General features: G+C 36.5%; 2 protein-coding genes across 4 annotated transcripts in view; one reads left to right on the top strand and one right to left on the bottom strand.

Annotated features, from left to right (window-relative positions):
- LOC145277981 (diacylglycerol O-acyltransferase 1-like) overlaps nt 1-869 on the bottom strand; it is a 117,247-nt gene extending 116,378 nt beyond the window's left edge. Inside the window, exon 1 of one of the 2 annotated variants that reach the window (XM_080130120.1) lies at nt 346-869. In XM_080130120.1, coding sequence (XP_079986246.1) covers nt 346-476 — 131 coding nt within the window. In that variant the 5' untranslated portion in view covers nt 477-869. The remainder of the gene's footprint in view (nt 1-345) is intronic. The other variant, XM_080130121.1, reaches the window with a different exon arrangement.
- Nucleotides 1-16,020, top strand: part of LOC145277982 (TBC1 domain family member 20-like) — a 129,461-nt gene that overhangs the window by 47,817 nt on the left and 65,624 nt on the right. The window lies entirely within an intron of this gene.

The following is a 16,020-nucleotide window of genomic DNA, read 5'->3' as shown; positions in this document are numbered from 1 at the left end:
TAATACAAACCCTTTCGTTCAGTTCAAATTCTATAGAAGCATTATTAGAATTAGGTTTAAGTTCAAAAACGGGAGTAATTCTATAAAAGAAAAATACGGTATTTTTTTTTTTTTTTTTTTTTTTTACGACCCGTCCCAGGTAGTATAAACACTACAAAACCACCCCTGTTAAGAATGGCTTTCGGAATAAACACCCCCAACCTACCCCCATGTCAAGAATGGCTTTCGAGGTTAGAGGGGGGGGGGTATTCCGAAAGCCGTTCTTAACATGGGGAGGTTGGGGTGTTTATAATACTCTGGGACACGTCGTAAAAATTTACCAAAAATACAATTAAATTTACTTACGGTTTATCTGGTTGCTTCAATCTCTCTTTCTTTTCCTCTCCTGTGATTTCTTCGTAACTTGCCATACTAGCACTTCGTTTCATATTAGATGGACGTCGTTGTCTCGGTGAATTATTATTAGAATTAGACATTATTGGTCCGTTTGTTTACGACGGTAGAAAAATTATTGATCGTGCGGCGGAATTAAAGTTGGTGGGGGTGAAGACTTGTGTGCGTGCGTGTGTTTCTTTTTATGATGGTGAAATTACGGTAAAAACGGAGCCTAGCCTCACTAAAGAAAAAAAAAAAAAACGTGTACCAGAAAAAAAAATTAATAATAAAATAAAAGCAGTAAAGTTTACCGTTTACTGTGCTTAATTTTGCATTGATGTGATTATAAAATAAATCTAATGTTGTCACGCGTTTCGCTTCTCTTCATTTGAGGTGGAGTGCCGTTTTGAGAACACTTCATAGATACGGCCCGGCATTTATTAATCCATGTAGAGAAATGAAGTCTAGTTTGTGAGAGATCCGTTTGTAGAGTAGTCGAGCTTTTCGCTCAAGAATTTATTTGCCGACGCGTCAACTGGAGTTATCTCCCTTGCTTTGAAGTTTGGACATAGTTACTCACTATTTATTTCTGCAAAGATTGTGATTTAAAAGTTGGGCTCTGATCAAAATGTGATATTTGATCTGCTTCTATATTTAATCTTTTCTGTCCCTAGTCAGTAAAAAAGAAATCATTTTAGACTGAGGAACTTTTTTGTTTTTTTTAACTTTATCCCAATTTGGAGTGTTTCTTTGTGAGAGTTGGATTTTCCTCATATTAAAAACTGATTGTGCGTCTAACTCTGCCCTCATAGGAGAGGCAAGTAAATAAGGTGGTGGTTGAGCATCATTTATACGTTTCGTATGAATCAGATGATTATATTGTTGGCATTCCTTTCCCCAATAGCTTTCTAGTTAGAATTCTCTCTAAAAAGATATTAGGTACTTTACAGGAGGGATCACATAACATTTGCCAGCGTTCCTAACTGAAAGTATTTCTCTGGAACAAACTGAATCCAAGTTTTCAGTCTATGCCATTCCTGATGATGATGGTGTGTGTGCGTGTGTGTGTGTGTGTGTGTGTGAAGAAAATCCACAGAGATAAAAGACATTTGAAGAGACGTAATTTGCAAAACCGAACATTTACCTTGAATAGATTTCTCAATTCAATCTGCAGCTTTTGCATGCCCTCAGAGCTAGTATATGTCTTCTCCAAGAAGCCCGTCCTTCTTGACTGAGTCAAATCAAGAATTTGGGAGAATAGCGATTTTTATTACCGCCATATTGATTGAAAAGTTCTTATAAGGTCCATGAGAGGAATTGAATCAAATCTGTAATTTCTATGCAGGTTCCCAACTGGGAATTAATTCAAACTCTCCACAATGAGGATTCACCCACAGAAAACATGAGTTTCCAAGAACGTGTTTTGCAGGAATAAAGAGGGAAAAGCTCCCTTAAATTAGAGGCGAATGTAATATGTCCTTTCACATTGAAGCACAACTGAAAACTTTTCGTTTTTGGGATTCCAAAGTGACTAAAAATTTTGTGAAGTGCATTTATTGTATTTGTTTTCTTCAGATGTCTGCAATTAACAATTTTTGGCCACTTGATGAAACTGTCCACAATGACCAAGTAATATGATCTCTTTCTGGGCCCTCAGTAGTCGATATGGAATTAAGTCCATGGGACATCTGTATTTGACCATGGTTAAATTCTTACCAGTGGGTCATTTGCTGCCAGTTGGCATCCTCTGCACTGTTTCACCACATTTTCTATGTCTTGGTTCATTTTGGGTCAATAAGTCTAACTTCTCATTAGCAATTTAACTTATGAAATCCCTGGATGGTCCACGTGAAATTTTCCAGGTATTCCCTTCTATAGAGTAACCGGCATTACTACTTTATCCGTGTATAGCAATACCATGTCAGATATAGAAAAGATATAAATATTTTTTTCATTCAACTGGACTTGTTTTTTCATTATTTTTAATAAATTTATACTTCTCTGCTGCTTTTTTAATATCTTCTAGAGTAACTAGAAGTTCTCAAATAGCATTTCATAACAGATCCAATAATTCACTTTCAGCTCTTAGCACTGCTATTATTGCTTCTTCGCATGGTTCCATACATCTAGGTATAAATCTTCATACCCCATTAGTGTGATCTATCTTCTTTAAAGGTACATATTCCATTTTAAAATCATAATTCAATACAATTACGCCCCAACGTTGTAGTCAATATGCAATGTGAGTTGGTATACCTGTTTTCAAATCAAAAATTGTTCACAGCGGTTTACGATCTGTTTGCAGAATAAACTCTTTTCAATATAAAACATGTAAAAATTTTAACAGCGTAAATTATTGCTAAACTCTCCTTTTCAATTTGACTGCAATTTCATTTCATGGTCAGTAATGTTCTCAAGACATGTTCTATTGGCTTTGTAGATCCATCCTCAAATTTATGAAACAGTACAGCAACCAGTCCCTCATTACTAGTATCTGCAGCTACAATAATTTTTCTCTTCGAATCGAAATATGCTAACAATATGCATGCTAACAAACAGTATTTAAAAAAGAAATTTTAAAGTCTGTTCATATGTTTTTTACAATATCCACCTTATGCCCTTTTTTACCAAATTATTTAACAGAGCTCTCACGTAATACACTTTTGCAATATATATGCTACAGTAAGTATGTGTATGCTACAGTAATAATGTATTCTGCAGTAAGAATATATATGCTGCAGTAATAATATTTATGCTACAGTAATCATATATATGCTACAGTAATAATATATTCTGCAGTAAGAATATATATGCTGCAGTAAGAATATATATGCTACAGTAATAATATATATGCTACAGTAATAATATATTCTGCAGTAAGAATATATATGCTGCAGTAAGAATATATTCGACAGTAAGTATATATATGCTACAGTAATAATATATTTGCTGCAGTAAGAATATTATATGCTACAGTAATAATATATATGCTACAGTAATAATATATATGCTGCAGTAAGAATATATATGCTACAGTAATAATATATTCTGCAGTAAGAATATATATGCTGCAGTAATAATATATATGCTACAGTAAGAATATATATGCTACAGTAATAATATATGCTGCAGTAAGAATATATATGCTGCAGTAATAATATATATGCTACAGTAATAATATATATGCTTCAGTAAGAATATAAATGCTGCAGTAATAATATATATGCTGCAGTAAGAGTATATATGCTGCAGTAATAATATATATGCTACAGTAATAATATACATGCTGCAGTAAGAATATAAATGCTGCAGTAATAATATATATGCTAAAGTAATAATATATATGCTGCAGTAATAATATATATGCTAAAGTAATAATATATATGCTAAAGTAAGAATATATATGCTGCAGTAATAATATATATGCTACAGTAAGAATATATATGCTACAGTAATAATATATATGCTGCAGTAAGAATATAAATGCTGCAGTAATAATATATATGCTGCAGTAAGAATATATATGCTGCAGTAAGAAAATATATGCTACAGTAATAATATATATGCTACATTAATAAGATATATGCTGCAGTAATAATATATATGCTGCAGTAATAATATATATGCTGCAGTAATAATATATATGCTACAGTAAGAATATATATGCTACAGTAATAATATATATGCTGCAGTAAGAATATATATGCTGCAGAAAGAATATATATGCTACAGTAATAATATATATGCTACAGTAATAATATATATACTACAGTAATAATATATATGCTACAGTAAGAATATATATGCTGCAGTAAGAATATATATGCTGCAGAAAGAATTTATATGCTACAGTAAGAATGTTATATGCTACAGTAATAATATATATGATACAGTAATAATATATATGCTACAGAAAGAATATATATGCTACAGTAAGAATATATATGCTACAGTAATAATATATATGCTACAGTAAGAATATATATGCTGCAGTAAGAATATATATGCTACAGTAAGAATATATATGCTTCAGAAAGAATATATATGCTACAGTAATAATATATATGCTGCAGAAAGAATATATATGCTGCAGTATTAATATATATGCTGCAGTAAGAATATATGTGCTATAGTAATAATATATATGCTACAGTAATAATATATACGCTACAGTAAGAATATATGCTATAGTAAGAATATATGCTACACTTATAATATATATGCTACAGTAATAATATATATGCTACAGTAAGAATATATATGCTACAGTAATAATATATATGATACAGTAATAATATATATGCTGAAGTAATAATATATATGCTACAGTAATAATATATATGCTGCAGAAAGAATATATGCTACAGTAATAGTATATATTCTACAGTAAGAATATTATATGCCACAGTAATAATATATATGCTACACTAATAATATATATGCTGCAGTAATAATATATATGCTGCAGTAAGAATATATATGGTACAGTAATTATATATATTCTACAGTAATAATATATATGCTGCAGAAAGAATATATATGCTACAGTAATAATATATATTCTACAGTAATAATATATATGCTGCATTAAGAATATATATGCTACAGTAATAATATATATGCTACAGTGGGTCCATTTGAGTGCGCCTGCGTATCTCATTGTGTGGCACCCTGTGCCACCATTTTAAACCTAGTATACGCTGTAAGCAGTTGGTATTAAATGCTTCTAGCTTTTTCAGGTGGCGTCTATAAGGCACCCATGACTCGCTGCCATACAAGAGGATGGAGAGACAGATTGCTCTATAGACAGAAACCTTGGTGGTGGTGGTGGTGGTGAGGTTACGGTTCATAAAAACTCTGTGCGAGCGTCTACCAAAGGCTGCAGCAGCCAGACCAATGCGCCGTTGGACCTCACTTGTTAGGTCACAGAAGTCAGTGAGCACTGAGCCAAGATAAGTAAACTCTTGAGTGTTTTTCAGTGGCTGTTGGTTGATTGTGAACATTGGTGGTTCCTGACGGTGTTCACATATGTTAAGTGCCTCGATTTTGTTGATGTTGATGGCTAGACCAGCTCGGGAGTAAATGTTGGAGATAGTGTTGATGGTGCGCTGAAGACCCTCTTCAGATGAGCTCACCAGAGCTGTGTCGTCAGCGTATTGCAATTCATCGATTGCTTCTTCTGTCACACGTAATCTGGCATGGAGGCGACGCAGATTGAAGAGGTTGCCATCCAGCCGGTATGAGAGGCGAATCCCATCAGCAGGATGGATTTGCTGTTTGGCAACATTGGAAACCGCAGCAAGAAAGAGATTAAACAAGATGGGCGCAATGACGCATCCCTGCTTCACACCCGATTCTACCAGGAAGGGCTCAGATTTTAGTCCTGAACTGGAGACGCGAGCCATAGATCCATTATGGAAAGCCTTCAGGACACCCAGGAATATTGGTGGGCAGCCAAATTTGGCGAGTACCTCCCAGAGCAAAGGACGGTTCACAGTGTCAAAGGCCTTGGCGAGATCTACAAAAACCATATATAGATTTTGGTGTTGCTCGACGCTTTTCTCCTGGAGCTGTCTTGCAAAAAAAACCATGTCAATCGTGCTGCGCTCCTGTCTGAAGCCACACTGCGATTCAGGTAAGACTTGATTGACAATGTGTTGGATGATACGAGACAGTAAAATTCTAGTGACAACTTTCCCTGAGGTTGACAGGAGGGAAATGCCTCGACTATTGCCACAAATATTTCTGTCACCTTTCTTTTTATATATGCTGATGATATCTGCATCCTTCCATTGTTGTGGGCAGCAGCCTGACTCCCAGACATCTTGGATGATGTTATGGAGACAAGTGGTAATGGCATCTCCGGCATGCTTAAGAAGCTCAGCTGGTATGCCATCAGGGCCAGTGGCTTTATTATTCTTGAGGTTGTTAACTGCACGGCTAACTTCATGGATAGTTGGTATTACATCCAGTTCTTGAATTACAGGAAGGTCAGGAAGATGGTCAAGAAAAGTAGGGTCGATAGGGTTCTGCCTGTTCAGTAAGTCTTGGTAGTGTTCAGCCCACCGATTGAGTATGGCAGTCTTCTCAGTATAGAGTATGGAGCCATCAGCACTACGGACTGGGCAGAGGCTATTGTTCTTTGGCCCATAGGCTGTCTTAAGGGCATTATAAAATTGATGTTGGTCCCCCATATCAGCTAAACCTTGGATCTCAGTTGCAAGATTGGTCCACCATTCATTTTGCATTCTTCGGGTTTCCTGTTGGACTTTTGACCGAAGCTCGGCTAGCTTGGCACGTGATGCTGGAGTTGGATTTGCAGTCACTGCTAGCTGTTGCCGATTTTTTTCTTCAATTAGTTGATGAATTCCATCAGACTGCTCGTCAAACCAGTCTCTATGTTTTCTTCTTGAGAATCCCAAAATGTCCTTGGCAGTATTGAGGAGGACTTCACAGATGCTTTCCCATTTTTCAGTTAAGAAAGCTGTTGTTATGGGATCTGCTGCAGGAGTTGGTAAGATAAGACATTCAGCCAGTTCGTTTTGTAGAGCAGCTCGTGTTGTAATGTTGTTGAGAGCTTTGAGGTCAAGATGTTTTCTGGGAGATTGACGGCGAGCTGGAGGCCGGATCTTAAGAAGGAAAATAGAGCGGACAAGGCGATGATCTGTCAACCCATCTGCTCCCCTCATGGCTCTGGTGATTCTCACATCTTTCATGTCATTACGTCTTACAATAACATAGTCAAGTAGGTGCCAAATTTTGGACCTAGGATGCATCCAGGTGGTCTTGAATTTGTTTTGGAGCTGGAACATGGTATTTGTGATGGACAGATTATGTTGGGAGCAGAATGTTAAAAGACGCAACCCATTATCGTTACATTTTCCAACTCCATGATGCCCTAGGACTCTCTCCCAAAGATGGTGACTGCTGCCCACTCTTGCATTGAAGTCCCCAAGGAGAATGATCTTATCTTCCTTGGGGATTGTCAGCATGATCTCATGGAGTTGGGCATAAAATTGGTCTTTCAATTCATCAGCTGAATCGAGGGTTGGTGCATACACATTGACTAGGGTAGCGTGACGTTTATTTGATAAGGGGATACGCCAAGTTATTAGCCTCTCATTGTAACCCGTTGGGCTCTGGGGAATGCTGTTGAGTAGCCTGGTCTTGATGGCAAAGGCAACTCCATGGATGCGAGGAGCACCCCTATCCAGGCCCTTCCAGAAGAAGGTGTATCCCTCTCCTGACTCGGTGAGGGAGCCCTCATCCGAGAATCGGGTTTCATTGAGAGCAGCTATGTCGATGTTGTACTTCTTTAACTCATATGCAATTAGAGCTGTTCTCCGTTTAGGTCTTGAGTTGTTGTCAAGGTCGAGAAGAGTACGCACATTCCAAGTGCCAATTATTAGCTTCTTAGTATTATTAGGACCGAGGTATGGGTTGCCACGACGAGGCTCAGCTACCTGTCCGTGGAGAGTGGAACAGACACTTGTTTGGGTCACCTTTTCTAGACCCCTCCCAATTCAGGGTGGGCGGTGTGGATCCTGAAAAGGGCCGCCCAGTCACCCTGGGAGCTGCCGAAGGAGGCTGCAGTTCCAGTCCCAGCCATCCAGCGACCATCACCCCGGGGCCGCCTCACGTGCAGGGTTGGAGCTAAGGGCTGCCAGCAACAACTTTGCCTGCCCCCACCACTCCTTCCCCATCGCCGGAGGACTTGTATTTGTAGATGAAAAAAAAAAAAAAAAAAAAAAAAATAGTGTGTGGGAAATAAAGAGTCGGCATGGGCAAAACTAGTGCAGTGATGATTTGAGTGAAAAGTGGGTGCACGCTCCACAGTCCACTATCTTGGCAGACCATCAGCGGTTCCAGTGGCAGGCAGAGACCATGACGACTGGACTGACAGGCTGCTGCAGGAGTGTGCCAAGAGTCCAGTTTGTCAGACTTTGCCTAATGTGTCACCCCAACACAGATTTTCTCGTTGGGGTTTACTCCCCTAGCCCAATGCCAACTAAGGATAACCCACTGGGCTGTGGGGCAGGGGTTGATGTGAGACCAGGGCGTGTCCACACGTCGGTGGGCCATGGACTCACATCTCTGGGGCCCCCTGCTGCTCCGAGGTCCCTTGCTGTTCAGCCTGGAGCCGCGAGGCAACCAGTTACCGTGTGTGGCCACGAGGAGGCACAGCAGAGGTCTTGGTGTTAGAGAGGCTGTGTACTGGCAGGGGAAGACTTACGCACTCGGCTTCCCTATTCGCACGGGGCTAGCCAGCGGTAGCACTGAAAGCGAGAAAGCACAAGCAAAGCATGCAACTTATACTAAGGAGCATGCAGAGCATGCGACCTATTGCCCAATAACCACACTAGACGCTTCATAACACTCTGTGTATATACATACACACACACACAATTCTAACTAATAGACAACTTAGGTGGCTTGGTCACACCATCCGGATGCCAGCAGAAAGGCTCCCACGCAAGGTCCTCTACGGGGAACTTGCAGAGGGCAGACGCAACCCTGGGGGTCCACGTAAACGTTTCAAGGACCAACTAAAAACATCATTGAAAAAGTGTGGCATAGAATCCAACGCCATCGAACATGCTGCTGCTGATCAGAGAAAATGGCGAAACATCTGCCAAGAGGGCTTGGAAACTTTCACCTCCACCTATAACGACCGAGCAGAGCGAAGAAGACACCAAAGGCACGCGGCGCAGCGGGCAGACGGCATCTTCCCTTGTGCTGCCTGCGGCTGTGTATGCAATTCACGAATTGGACTCCACAGTCACCAGCGAGTCCATCAGGCGTAATCTATCTGGGACTGTTAGGCATGGTGCAACGTCATCGTCGTCAGCGACGGACTACTGAAGAAGAAGAAGATATGCTACAGTAATAATATATATTCTACAGTAATAATATATATTCTACAGTAATAATATATATGCTGCAGAAAGAATATATATGCTACAGTAATAATATATATGCTACAGTAATAAAATATATGCTACAGTAATAATATATATGCTGCAGTAATAAAATATATTCTGCAGTAAGAATATATATGCTACAATAATAATATATATGCTTCAGTAATAATATATATGCTACAGTAATAATATATATTCTACAGTAATAATATATATGCTACAGTAATAATATATATGCTACAGTAATAATATATATTCTACAGTAATAATATATATGCTGCAGTAATAATATATATGCTGCAGTAATAATATATATGCTACAGTAATAATATATATTCTACAGTAATAATATATATGCTGCATTAAGAATATATATGCTACAGTAATAATATATATTCTACAGTAATAATATATATGCTACAGTAATAATATATATGCTACAGTAATAATATATATTCTACAGTAATAATATATATGCTGCAGTAAGAATATATATGCTACAGTAATAATATATATGCTAGAGTAAGAATATATATGCTACAGTTAGAATATATATGCTGCAGTAAGAATATATATTCTACAGTAAGAATATATATGCTACAGTAATAATATATATGCTACAGTAAGAATATATATGCTACAGTAATAATATATATGCTGCAGTAAGAATATATATTCTACAGTAATAATATATATGCTACAGTAAGAATATATATGCTACAGTAATAATATATATATGCTGCAGTAAGAATATATATTCTACAGTAAGAATATATATTCTACAGTGATAATATATATGCTGCAGAAAGAATATATATGCTACAGTAATAATATATATGCTACTGTAAGAATATATATGCTGCAGTAATAATATATATGCTGCAGTAATAATATATATGCTACAGTAATAATATATATGCTGCAGTAATAATATATATGCTACAGTAAGAATATATATGCTACAGTTATAATATATATGCTGCAGAAAGAATATATATGCTATAGTTTTTTTTTTTTTTTTTTTGTTTTTTTATTACATTTTCACCCCAAACAAGGCAAATTGCCACTTTGGTGTAGGGGGCTACTATCAGGGGCAACAACTACTGGGGTACTATGTAGGGATTTGGGCAGCAAGGTGTCGGTTCACGTTACACTTGAACTTCTGCACGTCAGTACTGTTGGGGAAGCAGGGACCTGGAATGGAATTCCAGAGTCTTGCGGTTCTGGGGAAGAAACTATTGGAGTAAAAAGATCTTTTACATCTAGGGACCTCTACAGTGTGGGGGTGGGATCTAGTAGCCTGTCGGGTTTGTCGAGGGTGCTCGCGTCGTGGGGGCACAAGTGATTGCAGTTCATCAGAGCATTCACCACTAAAATACTTGTAGAACAGGCAGAGGGATGCAACATTTCGTCGATGGGACAGAGGCTGAAGCTTAGATGCCAGTTCAGGGCCTATCAGATTTGCGACTCTCTTTTGAACCTTGTCAAGGAGCGAGAGACTAGTAGCAGATGCACCAGCCCAGATGTGGCAGCAATACTCCATACATGGGCGAATGGTGGCCTTATAGAGGTACAGGATACTTTCGGGTGTTAGTAGTTTTCTAGCACGGTAGAGAGAGCCTACCTTTCTTGCAGCGGCCCTGGCAATGCCTTCAATGTAATTGTTCCAACTCATGTTTCCTGTGAACGTTAGGCCAAGGAGTTTGAAAGATGGACTCTCAGATAAAGAGTCGTTGGCCATTGCTATTGGTGGTAGAGAGGGTTTCTTGTAATTATTGAATGAAACTAGTTTAGTCTTGGCAGCATTGAACGCGACCAACCACTTTTGTCCCCATTCCACTACAGATTGGAGGTCTTCCTCTAGTGTTTCTGCCATTTCTTTAGAAATGTGTTCATTCGTCTTCCTGTCGTGTCTGCCATAGAGTGTAGTGTCATAGTAAGAATATATATGCTGCAGTAATAATATATGTGCTACAGTAAGAATATATATGCTGTAGTAATAATATATATGCTGCAGTAATAATATATATGCTACAGTAAGAATATATATTCTACAGTAATAATATATATGCTGCAGTAAGAATATATATTCTACAGTAAGAATATATATTCTACAGTAATAATATATATGCTGCAGTAAGAATATATATTCTACAGTAAGAATATATATTCTACAGTAATAATATATATGCTGCAGAAAGAATATATATGCTACAGTAATAATATATATGCTACTGTAAGAATATATATGCTACAGTAATAATATATATGCTGCAGTAATAATATATATGCTGCAGTAATAATATATATGCTACAGTAATAATATATATGCTAAAGTAGTAATATATATGCTGCAGAAAGAATATATATGCTGCAGTAAAAATATATATGCTGCAGTAATAATATATATGCTACAGTAATAATATATATGCTAAAGTAATAATATATATGCTGCAGAAAGAATATATATGCTGCAGTAAAAATATATATGCTGCAGTAATAATATATATGCTGGAGTAAAAATATATATGCTGCAGTATATATGCTGACACTCCTCTAGCAATCTTTCCTGTGTTTGTTTACTGTGAGAAAATTTTTCCAAGTTTTTTCGTTTATTACAGAGATATCACTTCCTGAATCGAGTAACAATTTTACTGTCTGTCCATTTATTTTTATATTAACCTACTTTTTTCTTTGACTCTTCTTCATTTCAGTTTTAAACAAAATTACATTCACCTTTGATTGTGGATTTGCTTTGCCTTCTTTCTGTTTTATCAGACAATGTGAACTTTTATGGCCTACATGCCCACAATTAAAGCATATTTTATCCTAATTAAACAGTTTGTTTAATACATACTTTCCACCATACGCATTACATATAACATTTTTTCTTTACTTTGATTCGACTTTTTTCCTACAGTCTGTATCTATAATATGCTTTCCTTTTCGATTCAATTATCATTTTCTTAAATATTTATTAGATGCTGGTATTCCTCCATTACTTTTTGCAGCATAATGTTTGGGTCCTGTTTCATAATACTAAGAATTCTTGATCTAATTTCTTTATCATTCGGTGTCATCAAACCTTGGACAAAAATGAGATATTTGAACATGTCGTCCGATAATTCCGTTTAATTAAATGCTTCATATTCTGCATTAAACATACCTGCATATGTGACGAAATCATCTTCATTCTGTTTTATATGTAAACTCTTATATTGTGTATAAAACAGACTATCTCTTTTACAAAAAATTTTCAACATAAGTTCTATTGTTTAACTGGGCCGAAAATTTTAGAATTCAAGGAGTCTGGGTCTAAAGTTGCAAAAAGTCTAGGGGTCTGGGTTGGAATTTTTAGAAGTCTATGTTGTCAGTTTGGGAATTTTAGGGTCTTAGTCGGAGGTTTTAGAATTCTAATGGTGTAGTTTGAAAGTTTTTGAATTCTATGATTTTGTTCAGAAGTTTTGGAATTGTAGAAGTTTCGGTTGAGAGCTTTGGAATACTACAGGGTGACCCAAAAAGAAACAAAAGCTAAATGGAGGCCATCTAGAACATATACTGTAGAACAGAGAAAAAAAGGCCAAAAAATGTTATGTTTTGAATATAATAAACTAGTTATGACTAAAGTTTCATTTTATTCGGACAAAACACTAAGAAATGGGGCCTAATTAGAGTTGGGGCCCGTTTTTTTTTTTTGTCCTCCTGTAGTAGTTTGGGTTGGAAGTTTTAGCATTCTAAGAGTTTGGGTAGGAAGTTTTGGAATTCAGAAATGTCTATGTTTGGAGTTTTAGAATTGTAGGAATCTGGGTGTAAAGTTTTAGAATTCTAGAAATTAGAGTGCAAAGTTTTGGAATTGTAGTTGTTTGGGTAGGAAGTTTTGGAATTTTAAGAGTTTGGGTTTAATGTTTTAGAATTTTAGAAGTGTGAATCAGAAAATTTGAAATTCTAGAAGACTGGATCAGAAGTTCTGTAATTCTAATATCCTCGGTTGGAAGTTGAAAATTCTGGAGTTTGAGTCAGGATTTTTGAGTCAGGATAGTTTGAGAATGTTTGGGTTTAAAGTTTTGAAATTGTAAAAGTCTGGGTTGGAAGTTTAAAATTCTAGAAGTTGGGGTCAGAAGTTTTGGAATTCTAGATGTTTGGGTAGGAAGTTTTGGAATTCTAAGAGTTTCATTTAGAAGTTTTAAGAATTGTGAGAGTCTGAATATAAAAGACGTAGATTTCTAGAAGTCTAAAGTTTTAGAATTTTTAAAGTTTGGGTACAAAGTTTTGGAATTCTAAAAGTCTCAGTCAGAAGTTCTTGAATTCTGTAATTTTGGGTTGGAAGTGCAAAATTTTAGATGTTTGGGTCATAATTTTTGGAATTAGTTAAAAGGGTGAGTTTGAGAAGTCTGGGTGTCTGGGTTGGAGGTTTGGGAATTTTAAGAATTTTGGTGAAAAGCTTAGGAATTCTAGGAGTTTGGATCGAAATTTTTGGAATTCTAAGTGTTTGGGTCTGAAATTCCTAATTTCTTGAATTATGAGTTCGAAAGTTGCAAAATTACAGGAGTCTGGGTCATACGTTTTGGAATTCTAAGAGTTTGAATTGGAAGATTTAGAATTTTCGGAGTTTGGATTTGCAAGAATCTGGGTTGGAAGTTTTAAAATTGTTGGAGTTTAGCTCTAAAGTTTTAGAATTCTAGTAGTAATGTCTTGTTTGGAAAATTTTGAATTCTAAGAGTTTTGGAAATTATAGGATTCTGAGTCAAAAGTTTAGGTATTTGTAGGAATCTGAGTCGGAGGTTTTGGAATTATAGGAGTGTAGTTTGAAGTTTTAGGATTCTAGGAGACTGGGTTGGAAGTTTGGAATTGTAGGTGTTTGGATTGGAAGTTTTAGAAATGGAGATGTTGGGATCAGAATTTTTAGAATTCTTGCAGTCGGAGTAAGAAGTTTTGGAATTCTAAATGTCTGGGTAAGAAGATTTTGAATTGTAAGCATTTGGAATGGAAGTTTTAGAATTCTACAAGTTTGCGTCAAAGACTTGTGAATTGTAGGAGTCTGCATTGAAAGCTTTAGAATTTTATGAGTCTGGGTCGAGAATTTTAGAATAATAGAAATTTAAAATTCTTGCAGTATGGATCAGAGGTTTGGAATTGTAGGAGTGAGGTCGGAATTTTGGAATTGTAAGAGTCTGGGTGGGAGATTTTGAAATTCTAGAAGTCTAGACCGAAGTTTTTAAAATTGTAGGATTGATTGGAAGTTTTCGAATTCTAGCAGTCTGGAAATGAAGTTTTAGAAGTGTACGAGTGTAGTCAGAGGTTTAGAAATTGTAGGAGTCTGGGTTAGAAGATTTGAAATTGTAGGAATGTTGAAAGTTTAAGAATTATAAAATTTTAGGTCTTAAGTTTTGATATCATATGAGTGTGATTGGAATTTTTTAAATTCTAGTAGTTTGAGTCAGAGGTTTTGGAATTTTAGGAATGCGGTCTGAAGTTTTGGAATTGTAAGAGTCTGGTTGAAGTTTTTGAATTATAGGAGTTAGATCAGAAATTTTGAAATTAAAGGAGCTTGGGCAGGAGATTTTAGAATTCTAGGTGTCTGGGTTGGGTGTTTTGTAATTGTAGGAGTGTGGTCACAAGTTTGGTTATTCTAGGGGTCTGGAAACGACGTTTTGGAAATGTAGGCATATGGTCGGAGGGTTAGGAATTATAGGAGTGTGGTCAGAAGCTTTGGAATTCTAGGTGTCTGGGTCAGGAGTTTTGGAATTGTGAAAGTGTGATCGGAAGATTTAGAATCTTAGAAATTTGGGGTGGAAGTTTTAGAATTGTATAAGTATTGTTGAAAGTTTTAAAATTCTAGGAGTTTTGGTCAGATGTTTTAGAATAGTAGTCTTAGTTAGAATTTGGGTATTCTAAAAGTTTGGGTTGCAAGTTTTAAAATTCTGTGAGTTTGAATAGAAAATTTTGAATCGTAGGAGTGTGGTCTAATATTTTTAAATTCCGGGAGTTTGGGTCAGAGATTTTGGAATTCTAAGTCTCGTTGAAGGTTTTTGTATTGTAAGAGTGTGGTCCATAGTTTTGGAATTGTAGGATTCTGAGTCAAAGATTTTGGAATTTTAGGGGTCTAGGTTGGAGGTTTTAAAATTGTAGGAGTGTGGTCGGATGTTTGGGAATTCTATGAGTCTGAAACAAAGTTTTAGAAGTTTAGGAGTGTAGTCGAGGGTTTTGGAATTGTAGAAGTCCGGGTCAGTGGTTTTGGAATTGTAGGAGTCTTGGTCAGAGGTTTCAGAATTGTAGGAGGCTGGGTTGAAGGTTTTGGAATTGTAGGAATGTGATTGGAAGTATTGGAATTATAGATATCTGGGTCGGGAATTTTAGAATTCTAGGAATCACGGTCAGATGTTTTGTAATTGTAGGAGTGTGGTCAGAAGTAGTTTAAAAATTCTAGGAGTCTGGAAACGAAGTTTTGAAATTGTAGGCATGTGGTGGGAGGCTTTGGAATTGTAGGAGTGTGATCAGGATTTTTAGAATTTTAGAAGTCTTGGTCAGTAGTTAGGGAATTCTAAAAGTTTGAGTCGCAAGTTTTAGAATTCTGTAAGTTTGGATTGGAAGTTTTGGAATCGTTGGAGTGTGGTCTTAGGTTTTGAAATTCTAGGAGTTTGGGTGAGAGATTTGGGAATTCTAAGAGTCTGGTCGGAGGTTTTAAAATTGTAGGAGTTTTGTCAGAAGTTTTGGAATTCTAGGT

Source organism: Euprymna scolopes, chromosome 6 (genome assembly GCF_053919585.1).
Source record: "Euprymna scolopes isolate OS-2025 chromosome 6, ASM5391958v1, whole genome shotgun sequence".
NCBI classification, from domain to species: Eukaryota; Metazoa; Mollusca; class Cephalopoda; order Sepiida; family Sepiolidae; genus Euprymna; species Euprymna scolopes.
The sequence above is the reverse complement of the archived record's forward strand: the minus strand, read 5'-3'. Positions and strand labels throughout refer to the sequence as shown.